General features: G+C 34.0%; 1 protein-coding gene across 1 annotated transcript; it reads left to right on the plus strand.

The window, feature by feature from the left end:
• Positions 1 to 2908: 2908 nt before the first annotated feature.
• Positions 2909 to 8414, plus strand: LOC126689512 (acireductone dioxygenase 2). Its single transcript, XM_050384750.1, has 7 exons — positions 2909 to 3067; positions 5876 to 5987; positions 6072 to 6166; positions 6654 to 6768; positions 6855 to 6979; positions 7939 to 8009; positions 8117 to 8414. The coding sequence occupies exons 1-7, from the start codon at positions 3050 to 3052 to the stop codon at positions 8181 to 8183; spliced, it is 603 nt and encodes a 200-aa protein (XP_050240707.1). The 5' UTR covers positions 2909 to 3049; the 3' UTR covers positions 8184 to 8414.
• The last annotated feature ends 10771 nt before the right edge of the window (positions 8415 to 19185 follow it).

Here is a 19185-nt window from a genome sequence, read left to right on the forward strand (position 1 = left end):
GGGCAAAGTTTGGAGTTCTTAGTTTCAAGCTTAGAGACTAAGTCTTTCAACTCCTAGCTCACAAACACTCTTTATACCTCTACTCATAAACACTTATCTGTCCCCAGCAGAAAGTCCCAACAACTTTACTATACACCCAACAACTTTACTATACACTCTTACTCACTACTTATACTATACTCACGACCATGTCTTGGCACCATAATGATCTTGCTGCACTAGCTGGGATCTCTCTCTCTTTCTCCCTTCATCCCACACTAAGTTTTTCTCATTACTTGTTATAATGGAGCCCATAATATTCATTTACTCATTTACTATTGAAGGTTATGATGTAATTGTCATTATAGAATTTTTTCCTCACATTGTTGTGTTAGAAGACTCTCCTCCAGAGCCAATGGATGATGAGTTTGAAAATGTGGATTCTTTCCTTAATTTGTGAAATAACTAACAACTAGAGGTTTATTCTGTTCTATCTCATTTTACCGCTAGGCTATTTTCTGCAGAAACATTTCACTGCTAGGATATTTCTTACAGTATACTTTTTGCTCATGTTGATGTGTCTGCTATAGGAATTGTTTATAGGTCATTCTTGTCAGTCTCAATCTAAGTCCAAGGCATAAAATAAAGTTAGTTATTCGGATCTTCGCTGATAGCCTTTGGGCCGTGCCTTAAGCCCATCGTCGAGTTTCGATTTAGCCCCCAATCCAACACAAATTTTATTTGCTGGGAGGAGAAACTTTTTCGCCCTTGACAAGGGTCAGAAAGGACAAATCAATATAGGAACCAAATATCAGACAAATGGAGAAAAAAAAAAAAACTAAAATCAATAACAAAATTCATTAAAATAGGCAACTTCAATTTATCTGCAATGTGAAATGACCTTGGTGATAATTATTCAAATAAGGTTAAGAAGCTCAAAAACAAATGCGAATTAGTTGGATATTGGCTTTGATTGAGTAAAGTTCTATAAAATAATACTTAAGAAAGAGGGATGCAAGAATAATCCCATCGATATAAAACTAGCTGCCACATGTATGGAATTCGGAACTCTTCCGGGTGAGGTTCTTTGTAATACGTGAAGCGTAATTGTGTAAACATGTGACAGATCAGGATAGCAGACTAATTTATAAAAAGAAGGCGTGAAGATTGCTGTAAAGGATCATAAAGGGGAAATTGTTATAAAATAGTTAACATTTTTGTAATGTTCATTTATTGTTTATACTTATTTAGTATAAGTTATGAATAGTTGAAAACTCTTTTAAATATTTATATATATATATATATATATATATGATTAAATATGATGAATTATTAATATTATACATTTATTTAATTTTTAAATTTATTAATTAAATTATTTATGATGTTACTTATTGAACTTTTGGTTCGGCTCTAGTCGAACTAGATAATTGAAAATCATTTTTCTTTTTGCTTCTTTAACTGATCTGATTTTTAAAACTATGCTTATACCTACTATTCTCAAACTTAAAAATAAATAAATAAAAATCCTTTTGCCTATATATTCAAAACAAAATAGAGAGATCCTATATTTCTCAAAAAATAATAGGGTAAATTCCACAAACCTACCCTGAGGTTTGGCATAATATCCAACTAGGTCCAACACAATTTAAAACCTACCAATTTCATCCTAAAAGACCATTTTGTCCCTAATTTTTATTATCTCTTCTTTCTCTCTCCTGTCTCGTTACTCTCCCTCTCTCTCAACTCTCTTCTCTGAGTTCTCTTTCTTAGAACTCTCTCTCTAACCGGTGAAACCCATGAGTTTTGGTCACCAAAAACACCACCCAGCAAAGGACTTCCCAATTCCCACCGTAGGTTTGAGTCGTTTGACGCCATCAATGCTATTTAACGGACTCTCGTCCCTCTCAGATCGGAACCCACGCGGTGGTGATGGTGCTTCGATCTGGATCTTGCCAACAACAGCCCAAACACCGTTAGTGTTCTTCAAGGGATGACGACCCCAATCTTGTGGTGTTTTTTTTTTTTTTTTTTTTTTTTTTTTTTTTTTTTTCTATTTTGATGTTTATAGTGGGGTCTTGGGTGGTTTTGTATATTTTCTGTGCTATGTTTGGTTGGGATTTTTTCTGGTTTTTGAGGATTTTTGTTAGGTTTTTCTGGAGATTTTAATGGGGTTTACAAGCGGATTAATGAGTTTTGAAAGAGTGATTTTTATGTGCTTTTTTGTAGCATATTCAGGGGACCTTCAGTGGGATTTTGGTACTGTTCTTATGGATTCAGAGATTTGGGTTGGGTATTTTCGGTCAGAGAGAGGTTTGGGAGTGAGAGAGACGAGAGAGAATAGAGAGTTTGTATGTTTAGGGGCAAAGTTGTCTTTTTAGGACCAAATCGGTGGGTTTTGAAATGTTCTGGATCTTACTGGTATTATCACAAACCTCAGGGTAGGTTTGTGGAATTTACCCAAAATAATAATAATAATAAATAGAGAGAACCTAATGTGAACGTGAGAAGCTTACTTAAGATTCTTTGCAATTTTGTACGCAGATTAAAGAATTATGCTAGGATACAATTTTTGGCATAATTTTGTGTTACAACTTGTCACATGGTGAGTTGTAATTGGTAAAAATGTGTCCTCATATGGCTCGAAAACACACTCTTACCAATCACAGCTTGCCATGTGACAAGTTGTGGCACAAAATTGTGCCAAAAGTTGTGTCTCTAACATAATCCTAGATTAAAATAAAACCAAAGATTAGAATTTAGGATAATCTCAATACAATTAGCTTTACTAGTCACAGCCTTAAACGAGTCAAACTCAACGGCTTTCTTTCAACTCAAAATGACTATAATACCCCCACTAACCCATCCCCGATTCAATTCACCTGGACGAGCCCACAACCACAAGCCCTCACATTTCGTAAACAACTTAAGGACATTTTCGTCTTTCCAAAAATTACCACTCAATATTTATAAGTCCGTCTCAGTTTCTCGCGTAGCCACAAAGCTCACAAAGAGAATTAAGATAATAAAAAACAAAAGGTCACAAAGATTTCAAAACAATCTACAAACTATGGGTGCCCCAGAGAAGGTAACCTCTGTAAAGTTCATATCTTTCTGTTTGTTTCTCTAGAAAGTTTTAATTTTTCCCGAGAAAAATCTTCTCTTTGTAAATATGATCTTAATTTCATTCACTTGAATTTGTACCTCAAATTTTTTTCTCTCCAAGAGTGATTTTTTTTTTTTTTTTTTTTTTTTTTTTTTTTTTTTGTGATGATTACTTTTTAGATGATTTTGATACATATGGTATCTGGGAATTACTTTATTTAGGTTGAGAATTATGTAGGATTGTGTGAATTGGTTTAATTATGTTCTCTAAATTGCCTTTTTGGCTTAATTTTTTAAAATCTTTTTGGGGGTTGATGTGTTGGAAATGGTACAAAAACCCATATAGTTTTTTAGCTGATGCTTTTTATTCAAGTGATTAGTTGATGAATTGTAGTGCTTAATCTGTATTATTAGGATTTCGAATGTTCTGGTTTCAGCTCATTATTCCTGTGAAACTTGTTTGATAGTTGAGATACTTGTTTGTACAAGGTTGGATTCTTTACTTGATTATGGGTATTTTGTGTTTTTTTGGGTGTCAAATTATGGGATTGTTTTCACGTGAACAGCTTGGATCAGTTTTTTGGGGGAATTTTAAAAAGTTGGCATTGGATTAACTTTGATGGAGCATGCATGACAAGTTGCTTAATTGGAAATTTAGAAAATAAATTGTAATAGAATATTAACAAAAGAAAGTAACTTTGGATATAATAAAAGACAGCTTCTTTATCAATATGTGTGCAAGCAGACAGCTTTTTAATCTTAGTTACATATTTGTTTAATATTGTTGTTGAAGTTATTTGCTTGTCTATGAAATGCAGTAAATCTGAAAGTTAAAATTGGTCACATATGATGATGCTGGTAGTGTTTGGAAGGTTATTGTTAATCTGAAGCCTTTCCATAGTTTTGTGAAATATTTTCCTTTTCCATATACATTGTATTTGAAGGAGTGCTTGCCAAACACAACAGCAGATTCACTCTCTGCAGTCTGCACTACCACAACTTTTGGAAGTTTGGAGGGAGAAGAGAGTAGAGGGTGTAAGGAGGGAAAGGAGAGGGGACTAATGAGAGTGGAGGGAATGGTTACCCCTTCACCTTGTTTGGATGTTTTAAAAATTAAGTAGGGGGAAGGGGAATTGATATCCCTCCCCCTTGTTTGGATGTTTAAAAAATTAAGTAGGGAGAGGGGAGGGGAGGGGAATTTCATATAAATTGACATCCAAACAAGGTTCATTAAACCATACCCGGGAATTCACTCTACTTTCCTCTCCTACCCCTCCATCCAAACAAACTGTTCATGTGAATGAGGTCATCGGGTTAGGTCATACGTGTCGCATTTGACTTAGTTTTATTGGCCATAGTCACAACTTCACGGCCAGCATTTCTCTCATGTCAAGAGTCTTAATGCAATAGTGGGGAAGATTACACGTTTATCTTTTAACATTTGGCATTCATATAAATGTTATGGTGAGATGTAAGATTGAAATGAACAGGTGAACAATCCTCTTCCTTGGTTACAACGGACCAGGACAACATGGATGCTTTGGATTTGATTTATCAACCCCCTATGTGATCTAGAATCTCCATATTGAATGCAAAGAAAACCTTATGTACCTCCCTCATCTTCTTCTTCTTCTTTTCCCCATCCTAGAGTACTCTTTGTCTAGTTTTCTAAATCTATGTAGTTATCAACACTGGTTGTCTTAGTACTTCAAAATTAACATCTTAGGTCCTTAACCTGATCAGCAGGTTAAGATATTCTATAATTTACTACTACAATCAATTTGACAGATATTAATGAAAATTTTTAGGTTTTTATTTTCTAAGGTAGTTTTAAGTTAGGTACACCTATTTCAGAATCAGGTGGTTTGGACTTGAAAGCTCTTTTGTTTTATGCGAGGATGTCAGGTGTTAGGTCAAATAAATCCCAACCAATATAATGTGCAGAAACATTTTAGCAGTGTATTTGTTGTTTTAAATTTATAAGTATCAATCACTGTATTTTGTTGATACTGCTAATAAATGGTGTTTTTGGTTTATGCAATGGAATTATAGCTGTTTAATCTTGGCATTAGTTGTGGTCTCTAATTCTGTTAATATATTACTACAAATTTTGCTTGGAGATGAGTTGTTTAGAAAGAATGGGCAGAACAAACTGATTAGGAAAGTTTTGCTGTGAGATGTTTTATGTGAGGATTGATGGTAATACAGGCAGCAAGAAGCTCATGGAATTGCAAGTGCATAGACTGAAGGAATTTAAAATTTTTATTTACATTGTGATTTCTTAAGGTCATTTTTTTTTTATAAGTGATTTCTTAAGGTCATAGCTGTATTCTTTTTAATTCCAGCAGTTTTTTCTGAAGCTTCTTGAGGGTGTGATTGCATAAGAAACCTATGTGTAATTGCTTTCTTTTTCTTCTATTTTCTTTTGTCTTGAAGCATTTGAACCTAAACGTGTTTGGCTGCCTGCAGCAAACTAGGCCTGGAACTTTTGAGTTAAACCCACAAAACATTTAATTCCGTGAATAAAATTCTTATCCTGCTATGCTCAAAAGCATTCCTAAATGTGTACCGCATCATAACACAATGACTTGTTATGATGAATGGTAATACAGTGCTTTAATTCAAAGGGTGTTCATCAGAATGAGGACAGAGGAGTCCCTGCATCAGATTGTTTTTTGTGGTTCTTTGAACTGCACAACTTTCATGTTAGACAAAATTGTTTGAATTCATTGTTTAACATGGCCCCCTTTCGCTGTCATAAGTTATCGTCTCTAACTCTAAATATCCACAGGATCCTAGAGAGGAAGTTCTCCAGGCATGGTACATGGATGATAGTGATGAAGACCAGAGACTCCCCCATCACAAGGAACCGAAGGAATTTGTGTCCCTAGACCAACTTACTGGTGAGCATCTTTAAAGAATGGGGAAATCATTCAATTATTAATATTTGGGTCATTGACTTCTGGAGCCATTATGTTGACTTGCAGAACTTGGAGTACTCAGCTGGAGACTAGATGCTGATAACTACGAAACTGATGAGGAGTTTAAGAAGATTCGTGAATCACGTGGTTATTCCTACATGGTTTGTCAAAATAACTTGTGACTATAGTTGTTTAGTTTGTCACACTGACATACATTTTTATACCTTGTGTGTGTGTGTTGAGTGTTCTTGCAAGACAATATTGTGCTTGAATTATATGTTGATTTTCTACATGGTCTATCTCTCTGACTTGTTGAAGAGAAATACAGAAAGTTATTCTATATAAATCCAAGAATTTGATATGTGAATCTTTTGGATTAATTTTAATACACTACCTATGTATTTGAGTTTACTTTTTTATTTAATAAAATTAATTAAATTATTAAATACAGATATATTTGCTAGCTCGATGATGTAAAACACCATGCATTGCATTTAAGAACCTGTTGGCCCTATGGAACAAGGGTGTTAATATGTGTCCCATTCATTCTTCCATTTGAATGCTCATAATTGGGTATCTGCCAATAAATGTACAGATTGAAAATATCTCTCTTCAAATAAATTTTATTTAGATAAACCTCTTCTACAGGACTTCTGTGAGGTTTCCCCAGAAAAGCTGCCTAACTATGAAGAGAAGATCAAAAGCTTTTTTGAGGAACATCTTCACACCGATGAGGAGATCCGCTATGCTGTAGCGGGAAGTGGTAGGATTAGTTGTTCTTTAATATGCTTTACAATTTCTACATTACCAAAAGGGTTCAGGTTGTTGACTGTTTGCTCTTTGGTGAAGGTTATTTTGATGTCAGGGATCGTAATGACAAATGGATTCGTGTATGGGTAAAGAAGGGGGGCATGATCATTTTGCCTGCTGGAATTTATCACCGCTTTACTTTGGATTCAGACAACTATATCAAGGTATTGGCATGATACATGCATGAGCATAAAAAGTAGCTTCTGCGTGTTCTGACAAAAAACAGTTTGACAACAACCTAGAATCTACCCATGAACTCCCAAGCATACTCCATTATTCTTCCCTTCTGTCTATCACTACACCTTTATTACCAGTAATTCTTATTTTTTTTCAATACATGCATTAGCAATGCACCATTGTTGCCAAAATGTTTACACTTATGTCAAGAGACATTTGTATTTCTTAACATGGAATACATGGAATATTGTTGAGTGGTCTTGTTATCTTAACTTCTTATGCTGCCCCCTTTTTTTAAGCTATTCAGTAGTTTGAAAAATTAAAAACTCATGTATTTTAGTTAATCATTGTTTACTATTGACCAAGTCCTTATGCTGCACAACATTTAATTGGGACAGACACAGCAAGACTTTGGACACTGCACATATGCAAGTCTTGTACATTTTGGAAGTATTAGATTAATTATATAGCTGATGAGCTGTAGTTCAAATATGACCTCCCTCCTTTTATCAGGTGTTCTAGACCCATTGGTTGCTTGTATAAATTAGCAATCAAATAAATTAAAAAAAAAGATTAATCTAATACTATATATAATAGCAGAAGCCTTTAAGGAGGTGCTGCCATGTTAGGAAAAAAGACCCCTTAAAATTCTGACACGTATAAATTAAAAAGCGATAAATTATTATAATATCCAAAGGCATTGGTTACATGCCTTGGGTGGGTCACTCTGGCCTTGTGGCCATGCTTTTAATGATTTGAATGTTTCTCTTTGTATCTTATTATCTCACACGTTTCTCATGCTATCTTTACTCTCTTATAATTCTCTAGACTACTTCGTGTCTGTTTTCACTAGGCAATCTCGTTTCAATAAAATTATCTATACCTATAAAAGAAAGGTATCTTACTCTCTTATAAAGAGACCTCTCTTATAAATTTGTTTATTCAGGCAATGCGGCTCTTTATTGGTGATCCAATTTGGACTCCATTCAATCGTCCTCATGATGATCTGCCTGCAAGGTATGTTGTCATCTGTTCTCTACTCTTATGAACAGCACCACTTGTATCCTGTGGCCAACAGGGCATTCAAAAGGCCTTATTGATTACAGTGGTTTTCTTTTGTGCAGGAAGGAATACCTTAAAACTTTTGTGGAGAAAGAAGTTGGTGATCGTGCTGTTGATGCAGCTGCCTAATATCTAAAGTTGGTTCTAAAATTGGCTTAAACAAACATGTCTTAGTTTAAATAAATTTACCTATGTATGGTATGGTATGGTATGGTATGGTATGCATGTGTGGTTACCTTGTCTGGCCTCTATATCTAACTATGCTCGTGTAGCATGCAGTTGCTTACTTACAAATATGTACTGATAGACAATATATAGATGGAAATATGGAATAAGAATTGTATTGCTGGTTGTGTTTTAGCTTTTTGAAAAAGTGTGCTTTTAAAAAGGCTGTTCCTAAAAAATAAAAATAATAATAATAAAAAAGTTCAAAACTTGTAGTACATCTGTACATGTTTTAAAAACCGGGAACGACCAAAGAACTGAAAGGAGGTCCGATTTTGGGTTTTTATTGGTTGAACCGGTGGTTACTGTTTAACTACCGATTTTCTTGGTTTTTACTAGATTGGTTAGATTTAGTTCTCGGTTGAACCGATTGGTCTGGTTCGGTATTTTTAGAACGTTGCGTACATGATGTAGCACGATTCTTGATTTTAATCATTGGTTGATTCAACTTGTGGGTGTGAAGTCAAATTGAGTGACCAGGGACTTTCGTCTATTAGGCCTTTTAGACATTGGGCAAAATAATTTTGGTTTAGAATTTCTGGTGGGATTCCCACCCAAAAAGAAAAAGGAATCACAAATATATACGTCTTACCAATAAAGTTAGATCTGGACCCAAATCACTCATTTTAAGCCTGATTTTTTTTTGAAATTTGGTTCTGTCGGCCATATTTGGTGCGGTTCTACACTCATCCAATGTCCTATTATAAAATATTAATAATGTTGAAGCCTATTATGTTAAAACTAGACTCATCTAATGGCCTACTATAAAATTTTGTTAATTTTGGTTCCTATTATATTAAAACTAGTCTCATCACATGTTTATGATATGAGATTTAGTTATTTATTTTGAGTTAAATGTCGTAATTTTTTCTTGTTTCAAATTTTGAATTAAGACACTAACCTTCAAAAGAAAGAGTTTTAGAGTGCGTGAAGCGCGTAAGATGAGGTTAATTTCTAAATATTAATTTGTAAATCCCAAATGTGTTTATTTAATGAAAATGAAAATCCTCTTGAGAACAGTGAATCTTTTGTTCATTATAAAGAAGATAGGGAGGCATAATAGATAAGAATAGTGAGACTGGGGTGATAATTATAAAGAAGATAGGGAGGCATAATAGATAAGGATTGTAAGACCGGGGTGTTTATATTTACAGCATAGCAATAAGAAAAGGTTTTGTGTCTCCTACTTGGAAAAATAAGGCTCCTCTTTTTTCAGCTTTCAATTATAAATTCATTTACTATAATTGTTGACATGCTCATCGAGACGGTAGGAACTCAATCATGAGTTGTATAAGAGCTTCCTAGTTCTTGGATGCATTTCCTTAACAAAGGCATTAGAGTGGGGAAAAAAATATTAACAATAGATAAAATGAAGAAAATAGTCACAAATGTTATTAATTCACCCATTTATGCGAATGGCAAAAAGCAGTTTGGAATCGGTCATTGCCAAATCTATTCTTTTCCTCTTTGTGCTCTATTTCAATTTTATGAGGTCTAGTTCCTAACCAAAAAGAAAGAAAGGATTATTTGAATTTTACTTTAAAGCAAACAAACTATGTGCGTAACCATCAATGTTTTTGTATCGGGAAAAAAAATTCAGGAAATGTGAAGTGGGGTGGAGAGAGAGTGAGAGAGATTACCTTTGCTTTTGCTTTTTCTTATTTCAGATGAAAATTTTGCCTTTGCACTTCTATTAGAGATTGATAAAATAAGGATACCTAGTATGTTCCTAATTTTAAGGGATAAGAATAAAGAATGAATGTTTTAAATTTAGTAATTGTTATCACTGTACCACTGTGCACTTTTGGTACGGTAGTCACTTTACAAGTATAAGTGTTTGTGAGGTGTTGAAGGCAAGGATTGGAGTTCGAGTATGCAAGAGAGAACTTCACATACATATACACTTAGATTAGGTTAGAGTAAAATTTCCATCTTATATAAATTAAAACAAAAAAAAATTAGTAATTATTCTACTATCTTTAGGAGTTTTTAAATTAGCAATTTTACATGTCTAACCCTAAGGTGAATTTGAGGGTATTTTTGGCACACAAAAATAGGAGTCCAATAAGGTGAATTTGAGAGTATTTTGAGCGTACCAAAGTAGAAGTTTAACATCTAAATGAGGGAAACTCCTTAAATAGTAGTATAAATAAATACTAGTCTCATTACACGCATTTCGTGCGTGCGGTAAGGCTCTTTTTTAATTTTGAGTTTTGTGTCATAATTTTTTATTATCCCAATTTTTGGATTATGACACTAACCTCCAAAAGAAAGAGTTTTAGAGCATATGTACTGTAGTGCATGCAATGAGATTGGTTCCTATAACGCAACTATGAAAATCCTCGAGACTGGTGAATTTTTTGTTTATTCTAAAGAAGATAGAGAGGCATAATAGATAAGGATAGTGAGACGTGGTATTTATATTTATTGCGTAGCAATAAGAAAAGGTTTTGTGTCTCCTACCCATAGGTAACATAAGGCTCCACTTTTTTTTAGATTTTCAATTATAAATTCATTTGCTATAACAAAGGCATCATTGAAGATTTTCCTCAATCTCAAGTTGTATAAGAGCTTCCTAGTTCTTGGATGCATTTCCTTCTTGTTGGGAAACAAACAGAGACATTAGAGTGGGGAAAAAAATATTAACAGTAGACAACATGAAGAAAATAGTCACAAATGCTAGTACTCACCCATTTATGAGATGGACAAAAAGCAATTTGGAATCGGTCACTATCAAATCTGTTCTTTTCCTCTTTGTGCTCTATTTTAATTTTATGAGGTCTAGTTCCTAACCAAAAAGAAAGAAAGGATTATTTGAACTTTACTTTAAAGCAAACAAACCATATGCGTAACCATTAATGTTTTTGTGTCAAGAAAAAAATTTCAGAAAATGTGAAGGGGAGTGGTGGAGAGAGAGATTACCTTTGCTATCGCTTTTTCTTATTTGAGATGAAGTTTTTGCTTTGGTCATTTCTATTAAAGATTGATAAAATAAAGATACCTAGTATGTTCCTAATTTTAAGGGATAAGGATAAGGAATGAGTGTTTTAAATTTAGTAACTGTTCTACTATCTTTTCTTTTAATTTAAAAATTAAAATAAATAAAAAAAGTTGTGAGTAGAAGAGTTTTATGGTAGGTAGTTAGGAAAAATTGATTGTTTAAAATTTATCTAAAATTTAGGATTTTAAAAATTTTTAAAAACTATTTATATATATATATATATGAGTCTGAATTTGATAAGGATGGAGTGTAAAACTCATGTTTTACACCATTTAATAAGAGATTATCACATTAACTTTTTACATAAAACTCAATACATCCTACCATACATAATGGAGATTAAATTCAAAAAAGATTGGGTGTAACCCTTTGGTTTACACCAGCCAATAAAGACATGCCACATCAGACTTTTACTTAAACTCATTGTAAAATCAATACATCCTAATACACCTAATAGTATCTCAAAAAACAAAACAAAAAACCCTATTTCATGTTTTCCCTAAAATCTCATAAGCTCTTGCGTCTCCAAGACACAATTCTCGCCTGATTGGGTATGAGAAAAATTCTCAAAGACACAAAAATGAAATCAAGCATAATAGAAGACACAAAAGTAAGTTTGATAATAGTAGCAACTAAGTAGTGTATGGCGTTGGTGGCTATGAACTGCAAGATCTATCTTTGGTTGCAACAGTAATTGAAATGGTTTGAGGTTACTTATAATTTCAAACCATTGATATTGCAATATTTACCTTCAAATAAATATCAATTGCTTTATAAATCCCATCATCAATGACACGAGCATAATCAGGCAGTATCTCAATCATAGCAATGAATTTTTGTAGACTCAGATAAGGATCAAGGCAATTTCTTGGAGATGCACAATTCTCACCTTATTATACCCAAGTCTATAATATATCCTCCGTTTGATTTGGCCATTGCTATATTTTGATATCTTGACGGAGATCTGGCGAGGTAGTACGATGGCAAACGGAGGTTCGGCGAGGATTGTGGCTACTGATGAGGGAGTGAGATTTTAGGAAAAACATGAAATAGGGTTTTTTATTTTGTTTTCGGGGATGTTATTAGATGTATTAGGATGTATTGATTTTACAATGAGTTTAAGTAAAAGTCTGATGTAGCATGTCCTTATTGGTTGGTGTAAACCAAAAGGTTTACACCCTGTCCTTATTGAATTTAATTTCTACATAATAATATCTCAATAAACTCATAGTCTCATAGTTAAGTTGGATTTTCAAATGAGTATTATTAGGGGTGTCAATTCGGGTTAGCGTGTCGGGTTCGTGTCGTGTCGAGATAGGGGTATTAGACTAAATGGCTCAACCCTAACCCGACCCATTTAATAATCGTGTCAGGATCCTTCAACCCTAACCCGACCTGTTAATAAAGCGGGTTGACCTGACCCAACCCATTTGACACGTTTAATAAACAAATCGTGTTGGGTTGACACAAATGTAACACAACCCATTTCAACCTGCATAATATTGAATATAACATCCATCTATAAATTATTATTTTTTACATCCCAAAAACCAGTGCATACACTTTATGTCTTCGACCCACATTCAAAATAATATAGTTCAATAAAAATATAACATTCATCTAGAAATGAGTTCATTAGACTCCAAATGAAGTGCAACACTTCAACTCAAATTCAAAATAACATAGTTCAACAAAAATATAATATCCTTGGAACTCGCCAGATGCTAAGTATCAATATTGAAAGAATTTGAGCAAATAGTAGACTAATTCTGACTATGACCACGATTATTATCCATAGATTCTTTGTTGATATCCAAGTTCATAACATCTTCCACAAGCTCATCCAATTTCATTTGTACAAGTTCTATGCCAAAAAAAAAAAAAGTATTAGTAGTTACAAAATATGATCATGCCTCAACAGTTTGACAAGAACTAAATAATAATAATGTAAGAGTAATAATAACTAATGAAACAAATAAGATTACCTTTCTCATTTGTAATTACTTACTTTTCTTTTTAAATTTAAAATATATGTTGGATATAAAAGGTATTTGAAAAATCTAAAATAAAATAATTATTTATTTGTTATACGAGTTAAACGGGTTATGTTAAGTGGGTCATTTTGGGTTTGACACAAATAAATTGGCGTGTCAAACGTGTCTATTGCGGGTTACGCGGGTTGACCCGCTTATGACACGTTTCTTATCGTGTCGCTTTCGGGTCGACCCGTTTATAACCCAAACCCATTAAGGCCTAACCCTAACCCGAAAAAAACCGTGTTGGGTTCGTGTCGTGTTCGCGGGTTGGGTCGAACATTGACACCCCTAAGTATTATTATTTTTTTGATAAGATTCAAATGAGTTTTAGAATTGATTGAGTGCGATTATGCCTATTATTTAATATATAATATAATGATGTGACACGTTAAGATTGGAGGGGTAATTTGGGTTTTATACCACATCCTTATTGAATTTAGGGTGAGTTTGGTTCAGTTTTTTAAAATTGAGCTTTTCGAAAAAGTGGAGTTTTCAAAAAGTGAAATATGAAAAAGTGCTTTTTGAAAAAGTTGAATGTTTGGTAAAAACTATTAAAAAATGTTTTTTGAAAAAGTTGAGTGTTTGGTTAGCACTTATAAATGTGGCGGTTTGAGTGGTAAATTACCAAAAAGGACAATGTACATATAAAGTATTGTGAAAATACTTTCTAAAAAATTATTCTAAAAAGTACTTTCAAGGTTTTTAAAAAAATTATTTTTTTCTCATCAATATTATGAAAATATTGTGATAGCATTTCTCAATTTTAATTTCCCCTTCTTTATTTTATTTTTCCTTTATTTCTTTACATTTTTTTTTCATCCATATTTCCTTCCTTTTTTTTTTCTCCCTCTTTTTTTCTTCTCCACACATGTACCCTTCTCTTTTCTTTTTCTTTTTTTCCCCTCCACACAAGTACACATGTACCCTTTTCTTTTTTTCCTCCAACTCCAGAACATTCCAGTTTCATTCCGCAAAGCTCTTTCTTTTCTTTTCTTTTTTTCCTTTTTTTTTTCTTTTTTTTCTTCTTCCTTTCTCTCTTTTCTCTTTCCACTTCATCTGTAAGTTTCTTTCCCTCTATCCCATCAAAACACACAAACTTAAAGGTCAGACACACCACACCATTTGATTCTCATCAAACGAAGATAGAAGGGAAAATCGCCAAGGGAGGAATGGGTCAGATCGATGCTTGATCTCTGCCTTCACTGCCGCCTGTCTTCCTCCCCACTACTGCTTGATCTCTTCCCCACTGCCAACGACATGCGGTAGAAATGGGTCAGATCAGTTTTTGTTTTTTTGGTTCTGATTTCATTATTGGGTTCCTTTGTAATAAAATGTTTGGGCAAGTTGGTAATTGAAAACAGACTCTCAATGGTAATATTTATAAACGTGGAATGGCTTTTGCAAAAGCTCAGTTTTGGTGTGTTGTGTTAAAGTTCAATTTCTTCACATTTGTAAAAGTTGCGTTTTACAAAATTTAGCTTTTAATAGTCTCACCAAACGAGCACTTAGGGCTTGTTTGGTTAGTTTTTTTTCATCACTCATCACTTAAAATACTCTAACTCCCACATCCCACCCGTTTGGCACTATCACTCAACTTGTCATCACTCAAAATTTTCAACTATTTGTGGGCCCCATACCTGTAACTTGGTGCAGCTTTACTCTTTTTTTTTTTTTTTCCTTCAACCCCCAATACCCAAACTCACCGAACCCAAGAAAAAAAAATAAAAAACCCAGAAACCCAAACCTAGTGAAAAAAAAAAAAAAAAAAAAAAAAAAAAAAAACCCAAAAACCCGAACCGAGGGAAAGAAGATGAAGCCACCTAGTGTGAAAGGAAAAAGAAAAAAAAGAAGATGAAGAAACCAAACTCACTGAACCCAGTGAAGAAAAAAACAAAAAAAATGTCAAAAGTTGCAACTGACTCTAACCGTAGAACCCAGTATGTAGTTTTAATTACGGAAACCAAGCCAAACAATCATCCATCTGTGGGACTCACTTGTTTTGGATGATGGAAACAGAAAACTGAGTGATATCACTCAAAACTCTCTCTCTCTCTCTCTCTCTCTCTCTCTCTCTCTCTCTCTCTCTCTCTCTCTCTCTCTCTCTCTCTCTCTCTCTCTCTCTCTCTCTCTCTCTCTCTCTCTCTCTCTCTCTCTCTCTCTCTCTCTATATATATATATATATTAAAACGTGGAGAGGTAGAAAGGTGGTTAGGTTTTGTTTAAAATTTAGTTAGAGTTTTTTTTTTTTTTTTTTTTTTTTAAATAAAAAAAGTTAAAGTTTAGGAGTTTTTAAATTAGCAATTTTATATGTCTAACTCTATTATTTAATGTGAATTTGAGGGTATTTTAGGTATACAAAAATAGGAGTAAGGAATTAAGGAAGCCCTTAAATAATAGTATAGACTATAGAAGTATAGATAAGATATACCAAAGTGTGTGTGTGTGTGTGTGTGTGTGTGTGTGTGTGTGTGTGTTTTAAGGAAGCCCTTAAAGAATAGTATAGACTATAGAAGTATAGATAAGATATGCCAAAGTGTGTGTGTGTGTGTGTGTGTGTGTGTGTGTGTGTGTTAAGGAAGCTCTTAAAGAATAGTATAGACTATAGAAGTATAGATAAGATATATCAAAGTATGTGAGTGCGCGCGCACATGAGTTCAAGTTACGTTACACCTAATGTAATTTTTTAAAGTTACATCACTCAATATTTTTTAATTGGATGCAAATTTTTACAAATCCACCGTTAAATTACATTATCTTCATATGTTTACCATACTTGCTAAATTTCAAGGTAATCAAAGATTAATAGTCATGTCATTAATTAATTGTTTAAATTCAAATTTTTGTAGTTTAAAATAATACATAAAAGATGAGTTTATGAATTAAATAGTCAGTAGCATCCAATTGATATGAGAATTGGCATGAATGTTAAGAACATATAGAACATATAATTTAATGGTAAGATTTTTAAAATATAAATTATATAACAAATTATTGGGTGATATAACATTATTTAGAATAATATTAAATGTAACTTGAACTCAACCCTATATATAAATTTATATATATATATATATAAAATATAACCGTAAGAGTAAGCGGTATTGTCCTGCGATGTGATCGTGTTTCGGTGAATAGTTTGTCATTTGTTTTGTTGTGATTCTTTATTACATGCTGCACTGCACAGGCACATCCTTCAACGTGTTACTTTGGTTTGGATATTGATGACCTTTGGAGTTTGGAAGCCAAAGTTAGTACCTGAACCTCCCTTTTTGGGAACTTTTCTTAATAAAATATAACCGTAAGAATAAGCGGTATTGTCCTGCGATGTGATCGTGTTTCGGTGAATAGTTTGTCGTTTGTTTTGTTGTGATTCTTTATTACATGCTGCACTGCACAGGCACATCCTTCAACGTGTTACTTTGGTTTGGATATTGATGACCTTTGGAGTTTGAAATGGCCAAAGTTAGTACCTCCCTTTTGGGGAACTTTTCTTAATAAAATATAAGCATAAATTCTCTTTTCGTCTCAATATTTTGAGATCATTTTTATTTTGATTCTTCCATTTTTATTTTATTATTTTTAGTCTCTAATCTAATTAATGTGTATTATTTTAGTCTTTTTCATTAGCCAACAGATAGAAATGGCTAACGTGATTGACAGAAAAATTAAAATATTATTAAAAAAGCCACGTCAGATAAAATAATATAAAAAATTTCTAACCATCTTTTTTTTTTAAAAAGAAAAGAAGAGAAAAGAAATAAATTAATTTTGTTTCTCTTTTTTTGGGAAGAACATGAAGAATCTAGAACATGTATTTTTTCCCGTCAATCATGTTCTTCATTTTTTTCCCAGCAAACCTTGCCCAAAAATTTAAAAAATCAATATTTTTTTTTTCTCTTTTCTTATATTTCCTTAGCAACAAAACCCATAAAATTAGTCAAATTTACAAACACATGCCCACAGATTTATAAAATACCAAAACATTCAACAAACCCAAATACCTTCAAGACCTTCAAGGATTCAAAATACCTTCAACAAACCCAAGTCTTTACACGCCTTAATCCAAATTTACATACCCAAGCAAACCCAAATAGCAAAAACCCCAAACTCAAGATCACTTTCCTCTTCCTCACCAACTCCGACCTCCACTTCGCCCCTCTCTGGCAGCAGTTTTTCCAAAATGCCCCTTCCAAAGACCTCTACAACGTGTATGTCCACGCCAATCCTTTCGTCAACGTCACCCGCCCTAAGGGCACCGTCTTCGAATTCCGCTTCATTCCAGCGAAAAAAACCTACCGCGGCTTGCCGACACTCATCTCCACCACGCGCCGTTTGCTCGCCACCGTCGTCATCGACAATCTGGCCAACGCGTTCTTCTTCTTCTTTTTTCTGTATCAGATCTCCTTGGAGTTCGAATCCGGGTTGATGGAGCTAGATCTGTCTCTGGGAGCCATTTGGGTTTGTAAAAGTTTTGGAGATTTGGATTTGTTTGGAACGGGTGAAAGAGTCAGAAACGGTGTTTGAGGAAAGGAAGGAAGTGAGGGTGTGGGTTTTGTGTTGTTGTGATCTGGGTCTGTGTTTGTGTTTGATCTCTGTTTTTTTTTTTCTTTTTTCGTTTGTGTTGTTGTAATCTGGGTTTGAGTTATTGGTTGCTGGGTTTGTGTTGTTGTAATCTGGGTTTGAGTGTTTGATCTCTGTTTTTTTTTTTTTCGTTTGTGTTGTTGTAATCTGGGTTTGAGTTATTGGTTGCTGGGATTGTGTTCTTGTAATCTGGATTTGAGTTCTTCATTGCTGGGTTGGATTGGGAAGAACAATGAAAATTAAGAAGGCGAAGAGCACATTTTGGTCCCTACATTTTCGCACGATTCCTACTTTGGTCCCTAAATTTTATTTTTACTGCTTTTAGTCCCTGTTTAGAAAAACGCCTTTTTGTTTTAGTCCTTTCCGTTAGTGCCGTTAGGGCACTGACCTACGTGGCAAATGGAATTATTAAAATAATAATAAAAAATTTTATTTTGTCATTAAAAAATGCCAAGTCAGCATTTAAATTTAAAACAATAATTTATTAAATTTAACTAAATAAAAAAATCAAAAAACAGAAATAAAAATAAAAAATCACATTAATTAAGATTGAAGTGTGTCTTGAGCAAGAACAACAAGAACACATACACAAACCCAGAAATTAAAATTCAAAAATTAAAATTTTCAAAATCATCATTTCTCAACCTAGCAAAATCATCAAATCCTAAAACTCCAAACTACCAAATCAATCCAAAAATACCTCACAACCAATCCAAAAATATTCTGCACCGTGGAGAAGCTCAGGAAGCTTGCGTCCAATGACGCAAACCTCGCGAGCGTCGAGCTCCAAGTCGGCAGCCCTACGGTCCTGCATGATCTGATCCAAATCTCTCTCGTCCTCAAGCGAGTCATCCAGTCCCACCGACTCGTACTGGTCCTGCTCATCCATTCTCCGATAATCACTCCATTTCATTTCACCAAGTCCCACATTTTTCAACAATTTTCAAAAAACGAAGGAAGCAAATATCGAGATCGGATTTTGAGTCGAGAGAGTACTTACTCCAAGAAAGTGTCGTGGAAAAGGTCCTCTCCGTTGTCCTCTTCCTCGACCTCTTCCGGCTTGTCTCGGATGATTTCGGGATCCATGGCGGCCTCGTCATCGATGTCGATGTCGTCATCATCCGTGAAGTTCTCAGAAGTGCGAGGGATTTGATCGGTGTTGAATCCGGTGGAGGTCGGTGATTCCGGCGTTGAAACAGGCGCCGGATTCTCTCCAGAGTTCCCTCCGTCTTCTCCTCCACACCATCTCCAAACTTTCATGTGTATGTGATGATTTTGAAAATTTTAA

The sequence above is a fragment of the Quercus robur genome, chromosome 6 (assembly GCF_932294415.1).
Source record: "Quercus robur chromosome 6, dhQueRobu3.1, whole genome shotgun sequence".
Lineage (NCBI taxonomy): Eukaryota > Viridiplantae > Streptophyta > Magnoliopsida > Fagales > Fagaceae > Quercus > Quercus robur.

What these genes read in the sequence shown, in the direction of transcription:
- LOC126689512 (XM_050384750.1), top strand. An exon ending in CTATGCTGTAGCGGGAAGTG is followed by an intron (nt 6,769 to 6,854) that starts GTAGGATTAGTT and finishes TCTTTGGTGAAG; the next exon opens with GTTATTTTGATGTCAGGGAT. An exon ending in CATGATGATCTGCCTGCAAG is followed by an intron (nt 8,010 to 8,116) that starts GTATGTTGTCAT and finishes TCTTTTGTGCAG; the next exon opens with GAAGGAATACCTTAAAACTT.